The sequence below is a fragment of the Sceloporus occidentalis genome, unplaced genomic scaffold (assembly GCF_023333645.1).
Source record: "Sceloporus occidentalis isolate IW3139 unplaced genomic scaffold, rSceOcc1.0.p SCAF_2, whole genome shotgun sequence".
Taxonomy (NCBI): Eukaryota; Metazoa; Chordata; class Lepidosauria; order Squamata; family Phrynosomatidae; genus Sceloporus; species Sceloporus occidentalis.
The window spans coordinates 131,311,817-131,339,740 of NW_028316982.1; the positions used below are offsets into that span (position 1 = coordinate 131,311,817).

A 27,924-nucleotide genomic window follows, 5' to 3' on the forward strand; every position below is an offset into this window, starting at 1 on the left:
GGTGTTAAAAGATTTATTTAGTTACATGGAGCACAGTTGGCAAGTTGTGAATGTGTGCTGGCATATCAGTTTCAGGTATTTCTGGATGAGGCAGATTATCTAGATCCTCTTCCATCTGGCTTTTGGCCTAGTTATAGAAAGGATCACTTGAGGCAGTCATCTTGGTGGATTATGTATTCTTGAAATTGGACAGTGTGACTGTGACCCACTTGGTTCTTCTAAGCCAACTTTCAATATCATCGGCAATGGTATCCTGGACCACAATGGAACAGAGGCACTGTTATTGGTGGTTCTGATCTTATCTAAAAGATAACCTCCTCCAGAGGGAGTGGTATGGAAATACACTGGCAAGCTGTGAACTGCCATTAGGCATTGGCCTATCATGCCCTAGACCATTACGTCCTTCATGCTGCTTGACACATTGATATAATTGAGTTTTGGAACACAGTGGCACTGCTATGTTGATGACAGACAACTCTGTTTTCCCTTTCCATATATAACCAAGAATACTTTTCTAGTTCTAAATCACTGTTCAGCGCCTGTAATATATTGAAGAAACTGAAGTTTAATCCAGACAAGTTAGTCCTTGTTAGTAGAGGAGCAGAGCAGGAGTTCAGTGCGTTTTGGGTCTTCTTGCTGAGGATCACTGACTCAGTGTCCTCAGATTCCACCCTGGATGGCTAGATTTCAGTTGTGGCCAAAAGCATCCTTCACAAGCAGGATGGCAACCACGTCCATTCCAGGGGCTGTCAGCTTGAACGGGTCAAAGTGACACATGCCATAGCATACCTCTTATTTAGACTACTCTAAACAAGGCACTCTACATGGAGAAAGCATTCAAAAGCATCAGCTGATTCAAATTGTTACAGCCAGACCAGGGGCAGCAAAAGGGCACAAGACTTCTTCTGAACCAGAGTTTCATTGGCTCTGGCAATAGTCTATTTCTGGGGGTAATTAAAACATTGGATATAACCTATAGAGCCCTTCATGGCTTAGGAAGAGGCTACAGAAACTTCATAATTTGGGAACAGGCCCATGTTTTGACATCTTGGCGAGAGGTCTTTTAATTCTGTCCCACAACCGTAGGCGGCAGAATGCAAGGGAAAGGGTTTCTTGGGGCTGCCAAGAGAGGCCAATCTAGTTCCATCTGCGGTGGCCTGCTATCTACAGGCAAAGACTTGCTAGTTTAGCCAGGCTTTTGGCTTTTATGCTGACTTGTCCAGTTTTTGAAATACGTTTTACCAGGAGAGCATTGTTTTAGTGCTTTAGATTGGTCTTGGATGTAAATTGAAAGTAACAACAAACAAAAAAAAGGATTGTGTAAAAGAAATTATTTTGATGAGATATGGAAAAAATTATTGAAAAAGTATTAAGAAAAGAAGATAGAAAATTACCTTCACAAGATGAATTAAAATTTTGGGTGGAGTATAAGGATAGAAATGGCTCCGAAGAAGGGGAACACTGAGGTGGTATGTTAAAGATATTTAGATATAAGATATTAGAATGCAAAGTATATATTTACGAAGGAAAATGTTATGTATTGTATTGTACTGAATATTGCAAAAATATTTTTTTTTTAAATTAAAAATTGCCCTTAGGTGTCACTTCTGGTTTATGCCATTGTAAGCTACTTTCATTTGTGGTGATGAATGTAATAACTAAATGTTCTGTTTCGTACAAAACTCCCATAACATGTTACTATTTTATTCATTTCCATTTTATGCTTTTTCCTCAGCTCCAAGCAGTGATATTGAAATGTACTTGGGAATTTTGACTGGTGCTTAGTTCCCATTCCCTCTGTCCTACTGCTGATGGTATTAGGTGTTAAATTAATTCTTAGGATATGTGAAGACTTTTCGATTTAAAATGTAAACTAATATGATAGAAATCTAATTTAGAAAGTAGATATGGTAGGAAGAGACAAAGCCCTTTCCCAGTCTTCACGAGGAAGACAAAAATACTGCACTCATGCAGCAGGGAGGACATATTTAATATGGATGTAAGATGAAAAAGGCTGAAGAAAAGACAAGAGATAATAACACAAGCAAAGGGATGGTTAATTTAAAGCACAAAGCAATATTAACAGTTTTACGCGTATTTATGTTTCCATTAAATTTTTATGTGAATTTTCAATAAATTATTTTCTGCGGCAACAAAAGAGGACATTCAGATGGGAACAGCAGCACTTGTCAGATCATAAAATGGCTGAAAGAACATTTTCTTTTCCTAGCAGAGCAATTGTGCTTCTAGGCAACATGCCAGACCACATGCAGATTGCAATAGGAGAAACTTTTGCATTCCTTCTCACACCTGCCTTATTAGTGAAAGGTAAATTAAGTTTTCAGTGTGCAGGCAAGATACTCAAGACACTCATTTAAAGGTACATTTTAAATCAGTCTGCTGTAGACACAGTCACAAAAATATATCAAATAGTAGAAAAAAGTAAAATAATAAATTGACTTTTTATTAGGATAAGATACATCGTTTTTTTTAAATAATAAAAGACTGTAAACCCTATGAAAAATACATTCAGTGGAATATGCATTATCAAGACATTGCCTGCATATTTCAAAAATAATTATATTAAAGATAGATTACAGAGTCACTTTAAAAGGTAGACATGTTACTGCCTGTAAAGGTTCTCAGTGTGTAGGGAAGAGTACTTGAAAAAGCTCTGTGTAAAGTCTGTGTCAAGACACTGGGAAATGAGAAAGAGGAATTTAACAGTTACAATAGCACTAAAACGGTATAAAACCATCAGCTTAAAAACAGAATGGTAATTAGAAGAGATCAACAAATGTTCAGTGTTTCATAATACTCCAGGTCAGCTATTCTCCATAATTAGAGTGACAGATACTGGGTAGAGCTGGGTGTACTCAAAAATCCTCAGGCTGAGAAGCAAATGGTTTTTTGCCATGGTGAATCACCTTTTTTTGAAACAACTAGTAAAGAAATATATACTCCCAACATACCCTTCTCTCCATATCATTATTGTAAATTCGGGGTAGCCTTAAGGCTGACAGGTTGAATAGGGTACAGGGCTCCTGTATCTATAGTAGTTAACGGATCATGGATCAGAAAGATGCAGCCTAGAAATCTGTCAGGAAGAACTAGGCAATGTCTCCTTTTCCCCAACCTGCCTTTTAACTGTTGTTCCCCCCTCCACCTGCACAAACAGCCTGACTGGTGTAGACTGGAGAGAGAAGGGGTAATGTCAGTGTTACCCATCCTGCCACTGCAAAAGAAATGGATGCTTCTTCTCTGCCATCATCATCTTCATCAGCCAGTACATGGCCATGTAGTGGGAGGAATGCAGTAGTAAGAAATTGATTTGGAAGGGTGAGAGATGAGATGTTGTGTAGTTTTGCCTGGTGGAATTATGAAAAGTGATGGTGGAACTCTAAAATCTTCTCTGCATGAGAGTACCATGCTTCAAATGTAGTATGTAATGCACTTTTCCTACCAGAATGGCACAAGTGAAATTCAAAATGCAGAGTTGGCTTCTATTATTAAATCTTGAAATGACATTGTCAAGAGTTTGTGGAACTTTATTAAAATTACAGCTGCAGACCTCTAACAATTTTGTCCCACAATCAACAGGAATGAGATATACTGTAAGCCACTGTGTGGTACATTTCACGTTTTCCACAAATAATCAGGTCTGCATTTATTAAGGTAAATCCTGGTGTCTTAATGTTTACTGCTGGATTCCAATAAGTCTTTTGCTTCATTGATTTTTGTTGCTAAGTAGGGAGAGCCACCTAAAGGAAAAGAAATAAATAAATTATCATCAAAATCATCCTGGATTTACCTTAAAAACAGCACGAGCTCTTGTTCTGGGAAATAGATTTTACACATCATTTCACAAATTAAGTTTCATGCAAGAATTTGATATATATAAAAACCCTAAGGCACCACAATTTTGGAGCCAATTATTACTTTTCCAAAGGCACAGGATGGCTTCCATAGCTCTGCCTGTGCTTCCATTAAAAGACTCATGTCTTGTCTGACTGAAGAATGGGATCTCTGGAAGATCCACAGGCAAAACTTTGAAGTGCTACATTTCTCTGTAAGCTCCCTGCATAATATTACAAGACATTTATTGGCATATGCACACCCAGGAGCTGCTTGTGGGAATCATCCAGTTATTTAAAAAAAAAAAACCAACCCACAGGACTTGGAAATCATGTACTCTCTAGTGTCAAATCAGAGTGAAGCACTAATGAATTCTTTCAGATCTTTTTGGTCTAATGCAGAGGACTCAACAGATATCATAAGGCAAGGAAAGCTGCCATCTACAGTGTGAAAACTTAGACTCTCTTTCCCACAACCCATTTTACAAAAATAGTCGTAGGGGTATGCAGTTAATAGCTTTAAAAAGCAGAGGTATTTTAAATTCCTCTAGTAGGTTTTATTTCATTTTTGATAACATTCCTTGAATAAAATGCCAGTAAGAATATTTTTAATACAGAATCATTAAGTATCTCATTCTTCATTGAAGGCATAGGCACCAGCCAAGAGTGTCACGTTAAAGCTATTTAAAACACAGAATGCTTTCCTCTTTCCAGTTCTCAACACTGTCATTGCTTTCCAGCCCATCTAACAATCTGATTACAGTTCAGCAGTCTTGGTGTTTGTTTGTTTTTTTACTCTCCCCTTGAGTGCCAACCATCTGCCTCCTGCTGCTGAAAACATCGAACGGGCTGCTGTCACGAGGTCACCATGCAACAGCACACACCTAGACGCTGGCCTGTGAAGATGTACTTTCTGCAACACAGCATTGTGCACAACCTTTTCCAAACATCTGTTCAGAAGAATAACAGAATGTGAAGGCACCAGTGCGCAATCAGTGTTAGAGGTGATTTATATAAAATACATGGTATATGAAAAGTATTTGTGAGTCTATGTAAAATACATGATTACTTTTTTAAAAAATGCTGTCATTAATTTGTGTGCTGAACCCTCTGTATCCAGCCACCAGCGCATCAATTGTTTGAGATTGGGAGAAAAGAAACATAGGAGTGCAAACTTTGCAAAAATAGACCAATGCACAGATAAAGAACTCTTTGAAACACCATGCTGGATGGACCACATGAAGCATGGGTAAATACATTTTGCATATTCCACAGTCGGTATAAGGCATTAAAATACAGTATGAAAAGATGGTGTGTGTATGTGTAACCCTGTAAATGTGGTAGGCTGTATAGCATGATGTGGTCCATAAAATATCTTAACATCAGAGAAACAGGAGGATTGATGGGGCAAGATGCAAGACACTGCTGCATATCAAATGCCAGGCCACATCTAGATTTATAACACCTTCACATGTTTTACCATTCCTCAGAAGTCTTAGGACCAGACCAACATAGGTAAACAACAGGAAACATAAACTAGTTTATAATTTATTTAGCTGTATAATACAGTATGTCTGTTAGTCCAACAGTCAGACTCCACTAAAACCCTTCTGCAAAATAATTAGGGTAAGCACTGAAAAGACAAAAACAGTGCTAAATGAGAGTGTTAAGTGAGAGAATCCTAAGCAGATCCTGCCCCTCAAAGGGTAGTGAGTGTACCCTTCACTAGACATACAGCCACAACAAAGAATATTGTATTCTCAGTACTGGTACTGCAAACACATTGATCCAGATTAGATACATTTAAAACAATAAACTACAGACCTGCACAATGTCCCATGAAAAAATATATGAAGAAATTTTCCAAGTAATATATATTACATGGTTTGATAATAATGCAAATTGTATTATAAGAACAAACATGGCGGGTGTGACACAGAAGTGGTACCACTAACTATATGTAACTGCTGAATATTTTTGAATTCTCTACTACAATATTTGAATTTAATGTTACTTTGCATACTCCTTTTTAATCTTCAGTTCAAATATCCAAAAAAAGGTGTGGACACTGTATCTGACAATGCAACTCTAGTAGTTCCATTGTTGCTGACATAGGTGCCCTTGGATAAATACCAAATCTTCTGGTGATTACACTGAATGTTCTTAGCACTGACATATGCCAGTACTAGTGTCTTAGTGAAGGTCTAACTTCTAAAAATTGCCTGAATATGCCTATCCATCTGTGAAGGCCAGGGTTGGGAAAAGTCCTGTCACTTGGGGCGGATCTGTTCACAGAATATTCTGGCCCCAAAGCTGCCCCGATGTCTCCACATTACCTGCACATTCTGAAGCGACACTTGGCAGCTGTGTACACAGCATGCTGCTGTGCTGCTTACCACTGCCGCTGGTGCAAGTTGCTCCCTTTGTGGGTAGAAATAAGGTGCCCAGCATCGATTACATGGCTAGGCCCTCATTGTAACCTCAGAGGAGTGACTCATGCTAGGAGCACCAGCAGTAGTCAGCACAGTGGGACTGACCACTGTATACCACCCTGTATACCAGCCACCCTGCATCACTTTGGAGTGCTCTAGGTTTTCTGGGAAGATCCAGAGCAGATGGTGAGTCTTTTAAATTTCCTTTAAAGCAGGGGTGGCCTGGATCTGCTCCAGGACTGCCCTTCCCATGGGCTGAAGTCCACAGTTGAATTAAGTCTTTGGTCATGCATCGTTTGGACAGGGTGACGTGAGAGCAAAGAGGGAACTGCTGCAAATGGCATGTGCAGACGTACCCTTGGACAGCTAAAACTCTGACCCTGGGCCTAAAAATATAAAATATATTTGCTGCCTGAGAATGCTTAGAAAGTACCAGTGGAGGTGGAAAAAGAGCAAAGAAAACTTGTGCCAAATGATCACTTAAGTTTGTTGCTGAGGAGTCACAACAGCTATATGTTTAAATTAAGAGAAAGACCTTTTGAAAATGGAATCAGGTGTAATAATAATAATAATAATAATAATAATAATAATAATAATAATAATAATGGTGTAAGCTACTTTTACTACCCACAACTCTCCCAGGAGCTAAGTAGCAACATAATAATACAGAATTAAATGTAGACTGCTAGTATTCTGATCACTGTTTCATCACAATGACAATTCTTCATGTCCATAAATGTTTTATTCTATGACTATCTCAATCTGGATATATACATTAAGTCCCAACAGACAATTAAGTTAAAAATAGCAACTGAAAAACAAAACTTCTGTGTGATCCATACCTTTCACCTTAATGAGGTCAGAATTAATTTTATACTCTTGAAATAAGAAGGAATAAACTACAAATCTGTCAACCAAATATAAAAATCTTGACTTTCCCCTTTCTGGCTTTTTAAATACTGTGCAACTCTCAGCCATCTGTTGTATCAAAGTACAAACAGCAATGAACATATGGGCTTTCCTTCTCAACCAGCTGTAGTGTAGTTAAAGTTATAATAAGAGCTTTTTTGGGAGATACGTTTACATTAAAAACCTGGCTAGTTAAAACATCTGTGTTTGGCTTTATCGTTTTTAAGAGCACTAAAATCTAGTACATATATTTGTCATTTCTGTCACATTTCGTTACGAATGTATGTGTTTTGTCTATTTATAGTTGCAAAGATTCTATACTAGTAGACCTGGATTTCTTTTCACAGCTTCATAGCTAATATTTTCTCTTCTTCCAAAGCTAACAGCTTGATTTATCAGTTCCAGAAACACTCTCTTGACAGCTAGTTAGGTTTGTGATCTAGTGAATGACCCCAAAGGCAGCCATTGCATTTTCTGCTAGGGTTCATGGAGGCTGGATGTTAAACTGCTTGGTACAAGCTGAACATACTTCAGGTAACACTCTATGTTTTACTTTGAAATATGTTGCACAGAGAAACGGTGAAGTTAGCAACTAAGTGTCAGCCTAGTAATTGAGTAATGAGAGAGGGTCTGGCAGCACGCTACCTACCAATGGATATTTAAGAAATACAAAAACATACCTTTATCAGGATGATTCAAAATCATGATTCGCCGGTGAGCAGTTCTAATCTTGTCTTTGCCAGCAGATGGACTATAAAGATAAATTTAGAATGCTTTCCATAAATAATTATTCTTGCAAACTGTAAAACAGCCATTTGTTTACATCTGAAAGACATAAAATCTAGGGGTCCTTGCCATCTGGTGGTTAAAAGATGATACTACATCTCTGAAGAAATAATTCCAAGGTCTTCCATAGTTTAGATGTTCTGCGCTCCATCCATGTACATGGCTGGGGCACTGGTCTAAACACCAGCAGACAGTGCCAAAAGCTGTGTAGAAGCCCTCCTTGGGCAAGAGCTTGTTTTCCTTAAAGATCTGTGATCTGAGATTCCTCAAACAGGTATCTCTTGCAAATTCTGTTAGAATTATGTGTGTGTAGAACTGCAGGAGGCTAACAGCTGAATGTGTCTTTTAAGTCTATACTTTGGCACTCAAATCTGCTCATTTTCCTCTTTCATTTCCATTCTTTCTGCATTGTTTTATTTTGTATGCCAAAATAATGTTACGTCACACACTGGCAGTATAAAAAGGTCAATGAGTACAACTGTTTAATTCAAAAGTGAACCATTTCCTAACAGGGATAAAAATCACACAACCTTTCTTTTTCTTTTTTTCATTTTTAATTAAATTTTAAAAATACTACACAATCACAAAATATCATAACATACATTACCAAAGGAATTTCCACCACAACATACATCATCTCCTACTTTACATTAACATTCTATCATTATTGAATCTATTGATCTATTTGGCGATGACGGCCATCCACTATTTCCCTCTTTCTATTCCATCAACTCGATACCTTATTCCCTTTCTCTATTCCCTTCCTCCTTAAATACCCACTCTTCCCTTTTCCTTCCTTCCTTCCTTCCTTCCTTCCTTCCTTCCTTCCTTCCTTCCTTCCTTCTCTCTTTCTCTTCTCTCTTCTTCCTCTCTATTCTCTTTGCCTTTATTTAATTTCCAAATCCTCTCATTCACCCTCAATTCATTAACTCTTCAACTCTCTTACTCTTCCCAATTCACTTATCCTGACCTTCAATCACTTTCTTATATTCTCTACATTCATACATTACTTCCTTTCCATCATCTGCCAATTTGTCTTTCCCTCTTTTGTTGACTTTCTATCACTAATACCTATTGCAAATCATACCTGCTTAAATTATTGTAATCTCAATTCAGTTGTTGTAAAGATCACTCATATAATTTATTAGGTTACTTGTCTTATTAAATTGGTGTCATTACCATCCTATTTTTCTTATTTCACATCTTAGTGATCTACAGTCTATACATCATTTCATACCTATACTGTCTCATTAAGGAGGCATGTTCATTATGTAGTCTACAAACAACATAGTAATCATTTATTTGATTGTGACATTTCTAAGAAATTTTCTTATGCTATTTAACTATCTTACAATTTTCTATCTTACAGTTAGATTTATATGCTGAATTATGAATATTTTTGACAACCTGTATTTTAAGATGCTTAAACACAACTAAAATTATTGAGTGGAATATATCTGTCCCACATTTTATACAATTTTTATTTCAAATGAAAGCAATGAATAGATTCTGTTTCTATACATAATACTTACCTTATGCCTAAAATAAGACTAGCTTCACGCTTATTCATTTTCTGCTCAAATCCGCCTTTATAATAGGAAGAAAGACTCTGTATGAGACAGGCAAGATAAAGTAATTAGATCTATGAACATTCTGTCTGAAGTCATAAAACTATGGCTAAATAGCCTCTGCTCTAAAAGACAGGTCTACGCCTTTTTTTTCTTTATCTGCAAGGGAAAAGGGCTTCAAACTGGAATGAGCTTGGGAGGTGCTCCTTCCTAGACCACCATTTCTGCAATTCACTGAAAAGTCACATTAGCCTGATAATTTAGTTTTAGCATCTCAGTTTGACCTTCCCGCTACACACCTCTTATCTTTGTTTCCTTTTGTTAAAAATCAAAAAATGTCAAGTGCCATACACAACCATGGCACCGAGGATGTCATTAATAAATATTATCTAGGAAAAACTGCCATTCTTTTAGACACTGAAGTTTAGATTCCAGAAATCAATTGTTAGTGCATGTCTTTGATAAATCAAGGTGAGTGGAATTCATGGAAAGAGGCACAAGATTAACTTTTGATTTGTTTCATAGTTACTGTTATAAAATCAGGAATGTCCATATAGATTTTTGTAAACAAAGGGCCAAAACAGATGGCCTGGTAAAGCCAGCTTATAGCCAGCTTGGGGGCATGGCATTTAGACACACCATGCCCCCGAGTTTCCCGGAAGCCGTGCTGGTGGTTACACGCCGGCCAGCTCCCAGGTGACTTGCGACATGGCACCCTGACGCCACTTGCCCCAGAGCCAGCAAAAAGCTGGCTCTAGAGGTGAAGGAGTGCCTTTTTTCCGCCCCAAATGGGAGCAGATTTTTTGTGCTCCTATTTGGGGTAGAGGCTGGCTGGATTGGGGCTGTGGTGTGCGGTTGCCTTGGACCCAATCTGACTTTTTAGGGACAGCGTCATGCTGCCCCTTCAGGGCCATCTCTTTCACCCCAAAGTTTCTTAAAGTGCCAAAATTTTGTGATATGAAAAAGGTTTCAGTATTTGATATATTCAAAACATACATTATTTAAAACCTGCTTTTTAAATTCAAAATGTATCAGTTTACATAGTAGAGCATGGCACAAAAGGATGTGAAAGAATATTATAGTTAGTCTAGGAATATATAAAGCCTAGAAATCTAAATGTCTCTATGATGTAGCCATTAAGATCTAAATAAAGGGGATATTTTAAACAAGTACCCAGCTATCCCACTGAAATTAGTGGTATATAAGTACTGGGACCACAATGTGTTTACTATGGTGTGATGGGATGGTTTTGGAGCTGATTTTATGGTTTAGCCAATTATAAAAGTTAACAGGGGAAATTTCAGTCTCATTGGGCCAGCTTCCTTTAGATGTGCTGAACTACAAAAGCTTATCAGCCAAAAATCATACTGGCTGAAGATAACACAAATTGTAAACTAACACATCTGGAAGAAATCACATTGAGAAAGGCTGAACTAGAAAATGTTGAAAATCCAGGTATGTTATAGCAATCTTTCAAAAATATCTTCATGGGAAAATTCAGGGGGGGAAAACAGAGAGGGTAATTGACATTAAGGATTTTACTGCTATTCCAAAACTGAAAAGACTTCAAATCAGAAATACTGCCTTTGGTCGGTAGTATGGTTGAAGGTGTAATATAGAACACAAAAGGTTCAGATTTGATCTTGAAACATGATCAATGGAACAACTTTTTTTTGTCTTTTGTTGAAGAGATTTCATTGCTAGAGGAGATAAAGCCAACTTTTATCTTTTAAAACTGAGTCATATTTGACACAATAGCTGAGAGCAAAAAGAGCTTTATGATCTTTTTGCAGTTTCCAAAAATCATTTTAACTCTGAAGTCTTAAAAGGTATGATTCAAATAACAGTTGGCTGTTATTGGCATACAAATAACAACCAAGTACATATATGGATCAATAATTTTTGATTAATAGAATTGAAGCACCGAGAAGCCCTTTGGATAAGAAGCTCTCATATTTCAAGCTCAGCCAGACACAAGGAATTGCATCTGAAAACAGTATTTGTTTTGTGCAGGTATGCAACACCAATAAAATTCTACAGTAAGTTACCAGTAAATACTCTTAGAGAATCTGTGCATAACAGAATTTCATATACCTCTGCAGGGAATGAACAGAGGTTTCCTCTTAGCAAAATAGTTGATCTTGAATTTACCACAGCTAATCTAACTAAACTAAAAATGAAGTCATGCATGTGAACTAAATCCAATTATTAATTCCAACTGAAACAGACCCACTGAATGAATGGGATATGTTAAAGCAACACTTTTGTACATTCTGCGGATTCAATTGTCTTACTCTACTTGGGACAACCCATTGCATTTAGCTCATTCTTCCGATACAGGAATTTGTAAGAAATCCTTGTGATGTTACCAGATAAAAATATATATTGATGCTGATTATGTATTTGGATACTGTTATGCTTTTTAAAGATAATATTAAGATATGTAAAGAACTATGATGATTTGTATTCAGAATTATGAATGATTGATGGATGTATGGAATGTATGAGAGAAAATACGTAAAACACAATTTTGGTTTTAATCAATAAAATTTTATTTTTAAAAAAGAGCCTTGTGATGTTACAATATTTTATTATTTCAATCCATTATCTAAAAATGCATCATTCTAAAAATGATGCCCTTGGTGACACGTCCCATGGTATTAAACCATAATGAAAGAAGCTATTGGACACCTGAATGGTAAAGACCCTAGCTTGGACTTACAGTGCCAGATTCTCTCCCTAGTTTACAGCACATAAAATACTAAGAAACTCAGAAAATGTTCCTGTATTGCAAAAATCAGTTTTAAAATATCACATATACCATATAGATAGACAGATAGTTACACCCAAGTGTTGTCTAACGACTTTTAAAAACCCCATAAAAGAGATCTCTGTGCTAAACTTACACCAGTCAAGATTTTTCTTGCTGTTCCTGTGAAAACTTGTTCTAGTGGTTTCAAGAGCTGGAAAGCATAACGACCTATAAATATTGAAACAAAAGGCAACTTAACATCTGTTCATTGGCTAAGAAAGCATGCAGTAACAGTAATTTCTGTAAGAAACCAAAACAAAAAAACAGGGAAGCATGTGATTTCATCTCGTTTCTCCAAAGGTGCAAACTGTTGCCCTTCTCCTGGTTCAAACTGTTCTCTGAGTGGCTGATTTTGGATGCAAACCCAGTACAGCACCAAGATGAGTTGGCAAGCGCACAGTCTTCACTGGTTACAGCATTATAAGGGGAATATATATATTTGCAAATTGCAGAAATCATGTGGCAATAACTCTAGCCTATTTACTTGTGTGTTCTATTGTAATCCCATATTTTGAAGTTCAGGAAAAAATACGCTAAGCATTTAGATTTTTGACTGATTGTTTTATTTATAAGGAGCTCATAACTGAATGTTTATCGTGACATTTAACTGAATGTTCACTGTGACTAAACACTAAATAGTCAACAGAATGGTAGCTGCTTTTGTCTAGAAATGTTAAATGGAACACTCTCCCAAGACACCCAATGGAACAGTTATAAGGGTATGACAAGAACTGATAGAATTTATCAAATGAGCATTTACTTGGAATAAGTGCCACTGGAACTAGTAAGCCTTAACATCTGAAAAAAACATGCATGGAAGTGGGGTAGTATAAAAATGAAGCAAGTTCCAATTAATTTATTTCCAAGTAAGCATGTTTAGGATTGGTTGCTGGATTACAGCTGCCATTGAGGCCTATGAAGTATTTTTTAAAAAATCTGGGACTGAGGCAGGGGAAAGACCAATTTATGGCCCCATACAGACAGGCCAAAATAATGCTGCTTCAGGTCACTTTGGAGGTATGCTGTTTAAATGTTGCATGCGTCCTAAGAGTCTCGAAGCCGCACCAAAGCCACAATCCAGTCCTAAGGAACGGAATGTGGCTTTGGCATGGCTTCCAGACTCTTAGGACGTTTGCATCATTTAAACAGCATACCTCCAAAGTGACCCGAAGCAGCATTATTTTGGCAGTCTGTATGGGGCCTATATTTTTTTATTCTTTTTAATTGATTTCCAATGGAATGGCTCAAAGCAGTACACAAAAATTAAAATACCCAAAATGAATATAAACACAAATGACAAAGGGACACAATAAAAAGTTTTCAGTTAGCCTTTCCATTAGAGAACACTAAAATCTAGGTTTAAACAAAGCACCGCAAGCAGTTTTGAATTGCCTGCAATGAATATAGCCATGACTGAAGTTTCAAAAAAGCTTCAGAAGTGAAGGAGAACCTTATCATTGAGAATGCTATTAACTTCCCACGCTATTACCTTTCTGTCTTTGAAAACAGTGACATGACAGTTTGAAGCTGAGCGAAACTGACCAGAGTTTATTATAGACTCCAACTGCCAACACTCCTGTAATAAACTGAGATTCCTGGAAGCGAAAAGTAATCACTACCTTCTCCAGATTTTTGGGAAGGGGCAGAGTATGACCCAAGCCTTTCTTGGGCTCCTTCCAGCTCTTGCATCAACACTAACTCACAAGTAATTGTTACATCCTAATATAGCCAATTAATGCTACCAGAAAGTATCCTCATAGACGGTAGATACAAGGGAGCAAGACAACACCATAAATGACGGTTCCTGAGATATTAAAGGTTGTGGTTGGCAGAAGACAGTGGAATGATGGCCAGTTTCTGGTGGACGTTCTTAAGAGTCCATTGCTGTCTGGGTATCTTGTAAAAAGATTGGTAAATAACATCCAAAAATCCACAAAACAGAGATAACTTTATTTTTTAAATATTGTTATTAAATATCTCCACACAATAGTTATAATATCGCATACACTTTTTTAGCAATTAAAAGATATAGCCGTAATAGTCTGTAGAATCAGTACATAAAGAGGTCTTGTAGCACCTTTGAGACTAACTGAAAGAAAGAAATTGGCAGTATGAGCTTTTGTAGACTTCAGTCTACTTCCTCAGATGCATTTGTATGGTGTGAGATAGTATGAGATAATGTTTACAATCTTAATTTAAAATCTACCTGCTACTTAGTTTTTAAAAATAAGGTCTGTGAATAAATTTAGAAATATTTTGCCTTACGTATTTTATTCATCATTCTAAAAGAAAATATTCATTAATTCATTTTTTCAGTGTTTCCAGAAAAACAATGTTTGTGGGGAAAACAGGAAAAAATTGCTTCCAATTTTTTCCTGAGCTTGTGCTTTTTTTTCCTGGGCGTTCACATTTAAACACTTTAATGAGACTGGCTATGCATGAGACCCAGACTAACTTGGGTAATATTAAACTGTCTGAATACAAGAATATCAGCCCTACAGCTAACCTCTGAAATGGATCAATATCTTCTGTCAGTTATACATGGCATTCCTATGTAAATGACAGCCCAATGTCATCCTTTTCCAAATATGCATATTAGCACTCTTCCTACCAAACATATGCATTTCATTTTCATCTCATGAAATGTAAATGCACTAGTTTGCCTAGAATCAACCAAATCTACATTTATCCTGTCTGTCATGGACATTTTACTTCTGTTGCCAGCTTTCATTTTATTTTTAACAAGTGGACCCAGAGGAAACAGAAAGGTGTAAAATGAGAAAGAAGTGAGGTGCTCAAATTCACATAAGCAAAGGGCTTATTCAAAACATATAAGCAAAGAGCAATTAAAATCTATATTTAAATCATCCTTCTCACTCACCTTCCCCCTCAAGCAGTCATAATCAACAGAAATGGCAGCTGTTCTTTAAACTATTAGCCAAATCACCTCTGAGCAACATTTGTAGACAGAGTTCTAGAAGAAGCAGAAGACCACACTCTACTCCACTGATCCCCACACTTTTTCAGGTAACCAGCCCCTTTCCTCTATGGTGACAACTCAACACCTATTTCTTGATTTTAGCTCTATTATTTGTGAACAGCCAGCTGGTGAGGGGTGTCTACCTCGACTGCGTCCAGTTCACCACTGCCTCCTCCTCCACCTCTCATGTGCGAACACAGCAGTGACTGCGGGCCAGGCCTGCTCTTCTCTCTCACTTGTGCCAGCTTTTGCTGCAAGGCTGGCATAGGCAAGAGGATTCTTGGGCACTACTGAACTGGCTGTTCGGTCACTGCTCCCTTTGCACTCAGTCACCCTGGTAGCAGCAACCGAGCAGCCAGTTGAGCAGCGACTGGGAAGACTGTCGCCCATGCCAGCCTTGCAGTAAAGGCTGGCACAGGCGAGAAGCTTTGAGGTCACTGTTTGACTAGCTGCTCAGCTGGTGCTCCCATGGTGGCCGGGTACAAAAGGAGAACCTTCTCCCTGGTGAAGAAGGATTCTCAACCCTTCTTTCCCAGGGCAGAGAGAGCCGTAGCCAGTTTCCCACTCTTCTCTCTGCTGAAGCAAGACTCTCAATCTGAGAGAGGCAAAGGACTCTCAATGAATCGGCCATGGACACTCTTCCTCCTCCTTCCCTAGAGATGTGTCTTGCCCACACAGCTTCAAGTCATCCCTCCCCATACAAAAATGGTTTCCTCTGCTACTTCTTCTTCTCGTGGCCTGTCTGACAAAAGAAGACAGGAGCAGCAGAGCAGCTCCAACCTGCCAGACACAAAGCTCACAAAGCTTAAGCAGGGTTCCAAATGTGAAAGCTCCTTTTTGCCACCATTTCTCCCCAGCTTACATGTGCCCTAACTCCTCATCCCCACCATGGTCTTAAAAGGTCACGGTTTCCCCAATACTTTGACTGAAGACTCCTTGCGCCTCCTTTTCCCTCATGACCCCCTGGATCTTTCCATTGTCCACAAGAGGGCAATTACGGTCCACTTTCGGAATCATTGCTGTACTTGCAAAAGGCCAAAGCTCTAAAGGGTTGGGGGGGAAACAATTTTTTCAAAAAAGCCAAACCCAAAATGTGTTTTTTTTTGTTGCTGTTGTTTCTTTAAACCAGTTTTTGGGTTTGATGTTTTAATGAAAAACAATTAATCCTGCTTATTATATTAATACTGTAAAATGTTGTTTTATGTATTAGAAAGCTTGATCAACCATGTTTTAATACCTTCTAACAATCCAGAGTTATTAGGCTTTGATATGATTAACATCTTTAAATAAAACATTTTCTACTGCTTATTATTCCTTTTAAATCTGAATTTATGTAAGACGATACATAAAATATATACAAAATACTCTCAGAGTTATTTTGGTTGAACGTAGGTTAATTGAAGGATTTGTTTCTGAATGGCATTTCTTACACTATAAAATAAAGTGATTAAAAAAGAAGCAACTGATATGGTCTAACAACGAACCACTGCCAATAAGTTAAAATGTTTAATTTCAAACAGTCATTGCTGTTCCAATTAGAGGGGTGAAAAATAGTGATAACAGCCAGACTTTTTTAAAAAATACGAATAACCAATTTTAAAAAACAGGAGTTTTTTTAAAATGTGATTTGGTTTAAACCAGCCATACCTGCAGCTCTGTGCCCAGATGAATCTCTAAGAAGTGGACCAGTAAGTGTAGTAAAAGTTGTTTCCAATGGTGAGCTTGCCTTTGTAGAAAGCAGGTCCACATGCCAAAGTGGAAACCCTACATGTTTAACAGTTTCTCCTGCCTCATATAAGTCTCCTGCCCTCATTGAAAAGCTATCTGTGCAGCTCCTCCAGAACAGATTTGGATACAGAGCAAAGGGCTGTAATAGATGGACAGGGGGATCGGTGAAAATCTGATACTGCAAATTGCATAGAAAGAAGAATTGTCCATTAAGGCAAAGCATGTAGTGGGCACAACCCAATGCAAGAACATCATCCTCAAAACAGCAGCTGAGATAGCACTGGCAAGCTTGGATGTTTTCCAAATTGAATGGTACCAACAGCATTGAGATATAGGGAGAAGCACCAGCCCAGTATAGTCTAGCTCTAGCAGAAAGATCTACCCCAGAACCATGCCAGTGCTTCTCCATCAAATACCCTTTTTGCCATAAGAGGTCTAGCCTGTACAACAATCAATGCTCAACAGGGCTAGATTATAGACCAGAACGAGATTGGGAGGTGGGGAGGCATGACAAGTAGTTGCCCCGAAAAGTCAGGATCAGATTATTCAAAAGAAGCTAGTCTGAAAAATTACACTTTATTGTATCATAATGCACTCTGCATAGAGCTTTGTCTTATGCTATAGCTCAATGTCAGAACAGATATTTTGCATGCCAACCCCTCACAGTTAGAGATCTTTTCCCATTAAATTGCACTGCATACAGCTTATCTGTTTTGAAACATACAATACATATATTCCTAATACTTACCTGCAAAAGCAACAGCAGCAACACCAAGACCAACAGCTATCAAAGAATTGGCCTATTTAAAAAGGGTGAAAGAAAGTAGGTATTACATTGTTTTATCTGGTGTAAATGGCTCAGCAACAAATACATAATCACTACTTTCACCAACTTCCTAATTTTAATTATTATTGAGCCTTGTCTATACAATTAAAATACTCCTAATTCCAGTCGAATAAAATGCAACCCAGTCACACAATTTGCAGGACCTTGGGCTTTTTAAGGGGGTGAGGACTCCTTAAACAAACAAAAAAGGTCCAGTATTACCAGGCTCGAGCTCGGTACAATAGCTATTTTTAGCACATGGAAATCACAATGTATATAAAATGAACCATAAGGCCTATTATCAATAAGAGAGTTTTAAAAGTAATTTATAGCTCCCCAATGAAGTTTTATCCCCATCCCCTCAAACCTTGCTCTAGACATGTATTGTGCTTGCAGTGCAAAGTCACATTTAGAACAAATTTAGAATATTATAATTATAAAAACCAAGCAAGAGAGTACTAATTTAAGATTCAACTAAATAAATTGTGTCTGCTTTCAATAGATTGATTGTAAAGTGGAGAGAAGAGACTGGAAGTACAGCATGGGTGGGCACAAACTTTGTCAAATTCTTTTTGTCAATATGTATTTTCCAACTATATATCTAGCTTCTATTTTATTTTCTTCTAAATAAAGATCTCTGTATAGATTCTACACCATATTTTAATGAAATGAAATTCTCTCTCCGAGCTCATCATGAAAAGAACATGCACAAATGTAAGAATTCTAACTTAAAATTCATCACACTTTTAAAGGCAACTAGATTTTATTGTTTTGAACAGTGCGAAGGGAAAGCTAATGCACTATACTGATTCAGAGCTTGCCTTCATTCCCTAAGAAATCACATTAATATTCTTTAACACCCCAGCAGATGCACCACTTCAAGTGATTACAGTTCACTGTTGGAATTCTTGTCATGTTTTGCCTTGTTACAAAAACCCAACCCATCATTTTCAAGAATAATTCTTTCCACTTGTATAGCATCTTTAATCTAAGCCTCTTGAAAGAGTTTACAAACATTAATTCTTACAATATGAGACACAAGGTAATTAGGGTGCTCATTTCACTAATGGAAAAAGGCAATGTTTGTTGCCCCTGCCCTTGAAGGTATGACAAAGGAAAATAGGTACTTTAAGCTACGTGATCAAGAACGTTCATTGTATATTAGTAGACAGATCATCACAAATGTTGATCGGGAAGAGATTGATGACAGAATAGCTCGCTCTAGTGGCAAGCCACTCAGGCAGATGGCCTACTGTTCCTTCTGTCAAGTTGTACTATTTTCTAAAATGAGTGACATGCACAAGAAATGACAACATAGCACACTGCCATATAAACACCACAATCTGAAGTAAAATATTTGGGGAAATATGGACATACATAGGAACATGTCCAAACATTAAGATCAGCTGTTAAAGCCCAGCATGTATCCATCAATATGGCAGGCACAAGACACTTAGCCTTTTCAGTGGTGAACTCCCTACCAAGGCAAATTGGCCTGGCTCCTTATATGTTTATTATTTTCATCTATTTAAATGGCACCATCAACATAAACAGTGTGTCATAGAACATAACAATAAAAGAGAAAAATAGCCCTAGCAAAGACATACAAAGACCTTGCGGTCTACATCTGCTTTTATTGGTTATTGTTATACTGGTACAGATACTTTTATTGTTTTGTGGTTTTCATCGTATTTTTGGATTTTACAGTATGTTTATATGATTATAGGTGGGCTTGCCTTCCACGGCTTTGCGCTTACGCAGAAGGCAAGCGCCAGCAGAAATGAGGCGCGTACTCATGCCGTGCGCCCCATGTGCCACTGTGAGCACGCGTCCCGTTATTTTCTATGGGGTTTGAGCATACACTCTTTTCCCCACATGCAGAGGGGTCCGGAACAGATCCCCTGCATATGGGGAGGGGCGGACTGTAACTGTGTGACACACACACCCCTGCTCAAAAAAGCTGCATGGACCTTAAATATAGTATATCATAATTTAAATAGAAAAATAGTAAAGGCAAGATTCTTCAGGGGTGCTAGAACAATGAATTCATGCATGCAAGGAAGTCAGTCTAGATGGCTCTTGGGGTTCCTTCCATCTTTGTGATTCCATGATTCCAAGAACATTTTGTGGAGACAAGAGTGTGACAATTCAACTGAGAATATACCAGACTTAGGAGTCTCCTCCAAATAAGATGTCTAAATGAATACAGTTAAAAAACATACATAATAAAGTAGAAAACAAAAGCAGTTTAAAAATAATTGATTAAAAATGTAAAGACATACAGTTAGTATACAAGTAAACAAGGAAAGGCAAGCATAAACAATTTTTTTTTTTGAAGTGTCCCTTTCTGCCTCTTTAATTATTCAGGGTGGAATGTTCCAAAAAGTGAGAGAGATCACTGAAAAGTATTTGCAGTATTCTGTTGTTATGAGCAACAAATAAGGCCTTCAGTGAAGATTTTAGGAGCTGACTGTGCATGTATAGGGAAAAAGGGGTCTGCAAGCTATCTTGGCCTCCACAATGAAGTGTCAGGATCATGGTACAGACATAGTCCTGCCATACTTGTGTTTAGGCATATGGCTGGTAATATGGGATGATGAATATGCTATCCTATTGGTGATGTGTAGGGAGGAAGTATGAACTGAAAATTACCAAAGTCATTCTTGTGGGAAGCCGTAGCTTGGTGGAGGTGGGGAGGTATGATCTAGGTAGACAATACATTTTACGTTGCTGAGAAATAAGATGAAGGCTTTTGTAACGGGTGAATTGTTTGGATTCTAAGCATACTGTGTAACTGGAAAAAACCCTTTTAGTCCTAACAACTATGTGCTGTGATCAACTCTGCTTACTGAATAAAGTTTTTCTGAATCTACTAAAGGCATGTGTTCCTGGAGTGGAGTCAGCCTGCAGATTACACAAGCTTGAACCTGGAAAGTGGGCAGCAAGCAGCCAGCCAAATTTTTCAAGCATAGGCATAATATAAGCACATCTTGGTGCTAGAATCATAGAGTTGGAAGAGACCTCAAGTGCTATCAAGTCCAACCCCCCTGACATGCAGGAACTTACATCCACTGCTCCATGTTCTGTCCTTTGGAGCAGCAGAAAACAACCTTGCTCCCTCCTCAATATGACATCCTTTCAAATATTTAAAGAGGGTTATCATATCACCTCTTATCCTTCTCTTCTCCAGCTAAACATACCCTGGAAAATCCTCTGGACAATCCCAGCCGAATCCTAAATAATGAAAAACAAGCTCTGGCATACGCATAATAAAGATCTTTTGGGCATAATGCATGAAATTAGAACAGAATAAACTCAGAGTGTTACAAGTGGTGTCTGTTTCAAGTGACAAGTACATGACATTTAAAATACACACAGTAGAAATAATGCAATGCATGACAAAATCTTTGCCATAATCAGTATTCCAACTTATATTTTTGCTGATTAAATTTAGTATTTTTCCTTTTGCTGGAAGAAATATATTTCACTGATACATCACCATGACCAAAGTTTCTAGGGGGATGTACCTTCTGAAAACATTGATTGCAAAAACCGTGAACACTGATATCACAGTGGCTGAGCTAAACAAACTAAGAATATCTTCCTCCTTTTTTGCAGACTTTGGCTGTGAACATTTAGGGTAAAGATTAGCCATGCTAAAGGTCACATAACTGCTTCCAGAAAAAGAATCAGCATATTGAAATCATGCTGAAACAACAACAATCTACTTCTGGGGTATCAATGACAATGGTCTACACAAATGCCTGACTGAAGAATTTGGCCAGCAAGTACTGAACAATTAGAAAACCCTAGAGAACCTAGTCACCAGCTCCATATATTTATAACATGGCTCAGAAATCTCACACTTAAGGACATTGGAGATTATTGTGATGATTATAGCTCTGGCATTTCTGTTTTTATTCATCATCAGGATGTGACTGTGTTTTCAGGCTGAATTATTAAGAAATCTCCAGGCCATGAATGCCGATGCCACTCTCTCACTTAGTACTCTCACTAGTACTGAGAGATGTACTGCCCTATAATGCTGCAGGCTGTGTATTGCCATAATGACTAATAGACATGTATAGCTTTATGCCCCATACATTTATTAAAACCCCTTTAAAGACTTCAACGTTGTGGTCATCAACACATCTAGTGGAAATGAATTCCAGAGTTTAACTATCTGCAGTCTAAAAAAGTGTTTCCTTTTGTCAGGTGGGTATCCTTGCGCTGCATTCGCACGCAAGTGGTTTAAGTGCAACTTTTGATCCTATAAACAAAAGCTGCCTTTGGGACCACCAGCTAAAACCAAATACTGAACTGAGATTATTATTTTAGGGCACTCTGTGTAGAAGCAACAGAAGGTCTGGAAGGATTCAAATCATGTTCTTATTGCTTAGAATCCTACACAGTGTAAAGAAAGTGGATGAGGCTGCATTATAACCACTTTAAACTTTTATATAAAAGACACTGATCTAATCTGCACTGTAGAAATAATACAGTTTGACACCAACTTAACTGCCATGGCTCAATGCTATGGCATACTGGGAATTGTAGTTTTGTGAGACATTTAGCCTTCTCTGTCTAAGAGCTCTTGTGCCACAACAAACTATAGTTTCCAGAATTCCACAGCATCAAGTCATGGCAGATAAAGTGGTTGCAAACTGAATTATTTCTGCACTGCAGATACCAAAGTGATGTCAAACTGCATTATTTCATAAACAAAGTTTATTTAAAGATTGATGATAGATTTGTAAACATATTACTCTACACAGATGATATGGTTTTATTTTCAGCATCCAAAGATTACTGAGATATCTCTGTTCCCTCTGCATAGAAAATAATCTAGTTATAAGCAGAAAATTGTGTTCACATCACCATCTTTTGTACAGGTTTAAACAAGATTACTAAATCTTAGACATCCATAAAAAAGATATGCAATCGTACATGTTTTTAGGGCCATGGTGGTTCCTGTACTAACCTCTGGGAAAGAAATTTGGTAGTTTGCAAACTTTACAATAATTTTAAGGGTACAAAGCTATTTTTTTGCATGTAATTTTAAGGAAGTTAAGATCTTAACTCACTGATGCCATTCAACCAGAGTTAACCTTTGGTCAAGTTCCTGTTAAGAATATTTTAACTACTGATGAAAAATAACCCAGACATAAAAGATAAACTACTTAAGATCCACCTTGGGGAACAAGTGGCACCAGCATCACATAATTTCTAGTTTCAGAAATACTGAAATCTATCATTGCAGGGTTTTTCAGTACAGGTAATTAAATTCATTTAAAAAATCCATCTAAAGACATAACTAAACACATACAGGAATGCAGAGACAACAGCTCTTTCCTTATTAATTCCAGTGGGATATCTGGAAAGTGCAGCATGTCACCATCAGTATGAAAAATATTAAGATTTCCTATGAAATGAAATACAGTGAAATACTGAAAGCCATGCCGGAAGAAGGCTTGGTGCACCCTGGAAATGGTAATGGAGTGCATGCCGTGGGCATGAGCCCCATCCTTTTGAATGGGGCTTGAGCACATGCAGAATTCCTCTTACACATAAGGGAAGGGCCCACTGTAGTGGAATCTTCTTATCTGTCTCCATTTGGAACACCTAGAGCCAATGGTTTAACAGGACAGATCTGGGGATATACTGAGCCATCTACACTGTGCAATGGAGACTGCACCACAAGGAATTTCCCCCAGATGATCAGATAAGCACAACAGAAATCAATATTGTGTCCTCACTAAAGAAAGCAAAGCACTGGCAAACAAATAAGAATCTAAGTTTTTTTGTTATTGTTAGATGGAACAAATAACATGTTGCTCAAAGGAGTGTCACTTTTGCAGCTAAGGCTTTTGAAAGCAAGAAAAGGTTTCTGGATGCAATTGCTGTCAATTGTGAGGGAGACAGTTTGGTAAGCCCATGAATTTCATAGGGTTTTCTTAAATAAGCAATATCCAGAGGCGGTTTGCTAGTTCCTTCTTCTGAAATATAACCGATAGGTCCTATTGTTCATTGGTGGTCTCTCATCCAAGTACTAACCAGAGCTGACCCTGCTTAGCTTCCAAGATCAGATGAGATCTGGTGTGTTTAGAGTATTTAGGCCCTGTGAGGGAGATGGACTGGTGAGGATGTAGATTTAGCCTAGTAAGCATCTCCTATATCTACATTGCTCTTTATTTTTATTTAGCCACATGAGTAAGGTTCAAAAGTTTTAAATGTAGTTTTAATGCATATTTTATTGCAGATTCTTTTAAGACACATTTCAAATGACTTTTAGTGTGGTCTACTGACTAATTTAAATAAAATGTGATGATGGTGATGAAATACTTCCTTTATCTTGAATTTCCCAGCTTTTAAGTTCAGCTATATTTTGGATGTATTCCTAAATCAGGTGAGTCGCTGAAGAAAGGATGCTCAGCCAACGGAGAAACAGAACAGCAGATAACAGAGAGCTTCCTTTACTGTTATTTGAGGTGGATAATAAAGTCTCATGTCTCACAGGATAGCTGTTTAGTATTAAACTGACTGCATCTTATTAGTATGATTGAGTGACTATTCTTCACCATGATCACTTCAATCTGATTGCATTATTTTCATTTCTGCCTTTCACCTATTCTATATTCAACTGTTTTCTGCCCTAACAGGTGGAGTTGGTTTTATTATGCACCTGCAGATAGTAAAAGGATAAAGGGTGGATATACTTATTATAGTAGCCAGAGGAAGAGAAGATTTGGGGATTGTATTAGCCAGTTGAGAGAAGACAGGAGAGAACTGACACAGAACTATCCCTTGATATGGTCCTCACCTCCACCCAACCTACTCCAGGCAACACAATTTTGGCCTGTTACAGACTGCCAAAATAAAGCTGCTTCAGGTCTCTTTGGAGGTATGCTGTTTAAATGATGCATGGGTCCTAAGAGTCCGGAGGTCGCGCCAAAGCCACACTCCATTCCTAAGCACTGGAGTGCAGCTTTGGTGCAGCTTCCGGATTCTTAGGATGCATGCATCATTTAAACAGCATACCTCCAAAGAGACCCGAAGCAGCTTTATTTTGGCAGTCAGTAACAGGCCTTTGTTTTCCACATTAACTTTTTCTCTAGTCTGGAGATGTTTCTTGTAAATCCCAAATCAGTCCATAATAGATCAGCTGTCATCTACCATTTAATTGTGGGTGAATTAATCCCACTATTTGTGGATTGTGGATAAATCCACAATTGTGGATTGGCTAACCTTGAGTTTGTATGGGGCAACAGGGCCGATGAGTTGGGAGGTATGTCAATATTCTCTTAGTACAGTATGCATGTTGTATGTATACTATACCCTGTTGGGGAACCAACTGCCAATCTGATGCTCTGAACCAAAAGGGAGGATTTGGGATTGGGATCATCCTTTGTGATATGCCAAGCAATAACAACACAAGAGCTGAAGGGCTTAACTTGAACAATAGAGAAATACGGAGTTTGGTATTTTCCTTTGGATCCTGTGGCAACATTAGACAGCTTTACAGCAAGGAATTCATTGCCTGTGATTTGTACAAAGAGCAGATGCTCTGGTGAGGCGGTGTGAGAACCTGCAAATAGCAAGCATTCAAGTTATCTCTTAGAATTATGATACCATAGTTACCATCTTATTGTCTTATGGCAATGACAAGTAAGGAAAACTGCTGTTCTGGCAACACACCACCACTCTTGAGGAACAAGAGCATAACAATAAATGCATGAAGCATGCTATGCAAAATCAAAGGAAAACCACACACTTAGAATCATAGAATCGTAGAGTTGGAAGAGACCACTAGGGCCATCCAGTCCAACCCCCCGCCATGCAGGAAATCCAGATCAAAGCATCCCCGACAGATGGCCATCCAGCCTCTGTTTGAAGACCTCCAAGGAGGGAGACTCCACTACACTCCGAGGAAGAAATGTGTTCCACTGTCAAACAGCCCTTACTGTCAGGAAATTCCTCCTAATGTTGAGGTGGAATCTCTTTTCCTGGAGCTTGCATCCATTGCTCCGGGTCCTAGTCTCTGGAGCAGCAGAAAACAAGCTTGCTCCCTCCTCAATATGACATCCCTTCAAATATTTAAATAGGGCTATCATATCACCTCTTAACCTTCTTTTCTACCCAGCTCCCTAAGGCATTCCTCATAGGGCAAGGTTTCCAGACCTTTCACCATTTTAGTCTCCCTCCTTTGGACACATGGCTCCAGTTTCTCATTGTCCTTTTTAAATTGTGGTGCCCAGAACTAGACACAATATTCCAGGTGGGGCCTGACCAGAGCAGAATACAGTGGCACTATTACTTCCCTTGATCTAGACACTATACTTCTATTGATGCAGCCTAAAATCGCATTGGCCTTGTTAGCTGCCGCGTCGCACTGTTGACTCATGTTCAGCTTGTGGTCTACTTGGACTCCCAGATCCCTTTCACATGTAATCTTGTTCAGCCAGGTGTCACCCATCCTATATCTGTGCATTTCATTTTTCCGTCCTAAGTGCAATACCTTACATTTCTCTGTGTTGAATTTCATTTTGTTAGCTTTGGCCCAGCTTTCTAGTCTATTCAGGTCATTTTGAATCTTGATCCTTTCCTCTGGGGTATTAGCTATTCCCCCTAATTTGATGTCATCTGCAAATTTGATAAGTATGCTCCCAATTCTGTCATCCAGGTCATTGATAAAGATGTTGAATAGCACTGGGCCCAGAACAGAGCCCTGTGGGACCCCACTGGTCACTTCTCTCCAGGATGAAAAGGAGCCATTGTTGAGCACCCTTTGGGTTTGTCCGGTCAACCAGTTACAAATCCACTTAACAGCTGCCTTGTCTAGCCCACATTTTACAAGCTTGTTTGTGAGAATGTCATGGGGAACGCTGTCAAAGGCCTTACTGGGACTTTAGAGATAACTGGTCCTGAACATGGGCTGGAAGATGAAGCCTGGTTCAGTGCAGATTCTGAAGAATGAAGAGATGCTCATGGCTCACATAAGAAAGGTGAGTCATTAAGCACAGCCAGGGCTGCATGTCACCACAGACATGACATAGCAATCGTCTGCAATGATCATTTCACAACCCTACTGAACATAAATCAGAAGACCATCAGAATCTGATCAGATACACCCCAGAACTGTCAATCATCTGTTTGGCATGATTAAACCTACTCTCACCTCAGTTCAATCAACCATGCGCAATGTCAGTTAAACATTGTTTCATGGGGCGATCCAAAGAAGCTCAAGGGGAAGCAGCCATAAGTATGTAAAGGAGGGATACAGCTAAGCCCTTGACTTTGGCTGTGGGTAAAGAAAACAAGATCATGATAGTGACAGTGCCAATCAAAATGTCCCATCACTAGATGGCTCTGGGCAATTCACACTCTCTCAGCCTCAGAGGCAAGCAAGGACAAACCCCCTCTGAACAAACCTCCTTAAGAAAACTTCATCATAGGTTCAGGGTTAGGGTCACCATAAGTCAGAACAACAGACTACAACTCCCAGAATTCCACAGCCTTGAGCCGCAGAAAGAGCTAAAGCGGGGCCAAACTGCGCGAGAGCATCGTCATGGCAACAGCGCCGACCGCCACAAACGCGCATGCGCACGCCTGCCTCGGAGAGTTCTAACCGACAGCCACGCCACGCCCCCCCCCCAATTTTGCTTCTTCACTACGCACCGGCCCTTTGTCTACGTCCGCCCTTTTGCTCGCGGCGTATTCGGCGTAGCGAAGGGACTCCGAGGCGCTCCCCATCCTTTCCTTTCCAAAGGAAGCCCGCGAGGGACAAAATTACACTCGCCCACAAGGAACCGCGGCTGCTCCCAAAGTCATCGCGCTCCGGAAATGGCAAGAGGCCGGCTGAGTTCTAACGCGCATGCGCCGAACTAGTCGGAGCATGCGCAGGAGGAGAAAGTGAAGCCGCTGCCCTTCAGTGGTAGTTTTCTCTCTTTGAAGGCTGTAGTTGAAGCTGTTATTACACTACAATTCCCATGATGCCTCAGTACAATACGTAGTGGCTGGGGCTTCTGGGTA

General features: G+C 38.7%; 1 protein-coding gene across 1 annotated transcript; it reads right to left on the bottom strand.

Annotated features, from left to right (window-relative positions):
- Nucleotides 1-3,527: 3,527 nt before the first annotated feature.
- Nucleotides 3,528-27,749, bottom strand: DNAJC15 (DnaJ heat shock protein family (Hsp40) member C15). Its single transcript, XM_089511015.1, has 6 exons — nucleotides 27,571-27,749; nucleotides 17,818-17,869; nucleotides 12,456-12,529; nucleotides 9,514-9,590; nucleotides 7,876-7,946; nucleotides 3,528-3,761 (listed from the first exon to the last, which is right to left on the bottom strand). The coding sequence occupies exons 1-6, from the start codon at nucleotides 27,643-27,645 to the stop codon at nucleotides 3,691-3,693; spliced, it is 420 nt and encodes a 139-aa protein (XP_089367141.1). The 5' UTR covers nucleotides 27,646-27,749; the 3' UTR covers nucleotides 3,528-3,690.
- Between the last annotated feature and the right edge of the window lie 175 nt (nucleotides 27,750-27,924).

Excerpts from the sequence above, each read along its gene's own strand:
- DNAJC15 (XM_089511015.1), bottom strand. The coding sequence starts at position 27,645 with ATGGGGAGCGCCTCGGAGTCCCTTCGCTACGCCGAATACGCCGCGAGC. Across the intron at positions 17,870-27,570 it reads CGGACGTAGACAAAGGGCCG|GCCAATTCTTTGATAGCTGT; the intron begins GTGCGTAGTGAA and ends CTTTTTAAATAG. Across the intron at positions 3,762-7,875 it reads TTTGAATCATCCTGATAAAG|GTGGCTCTCCCTACTTAGCA; the intron begins GTATGTTTTTGT and ends CTTTTCCTTTAG.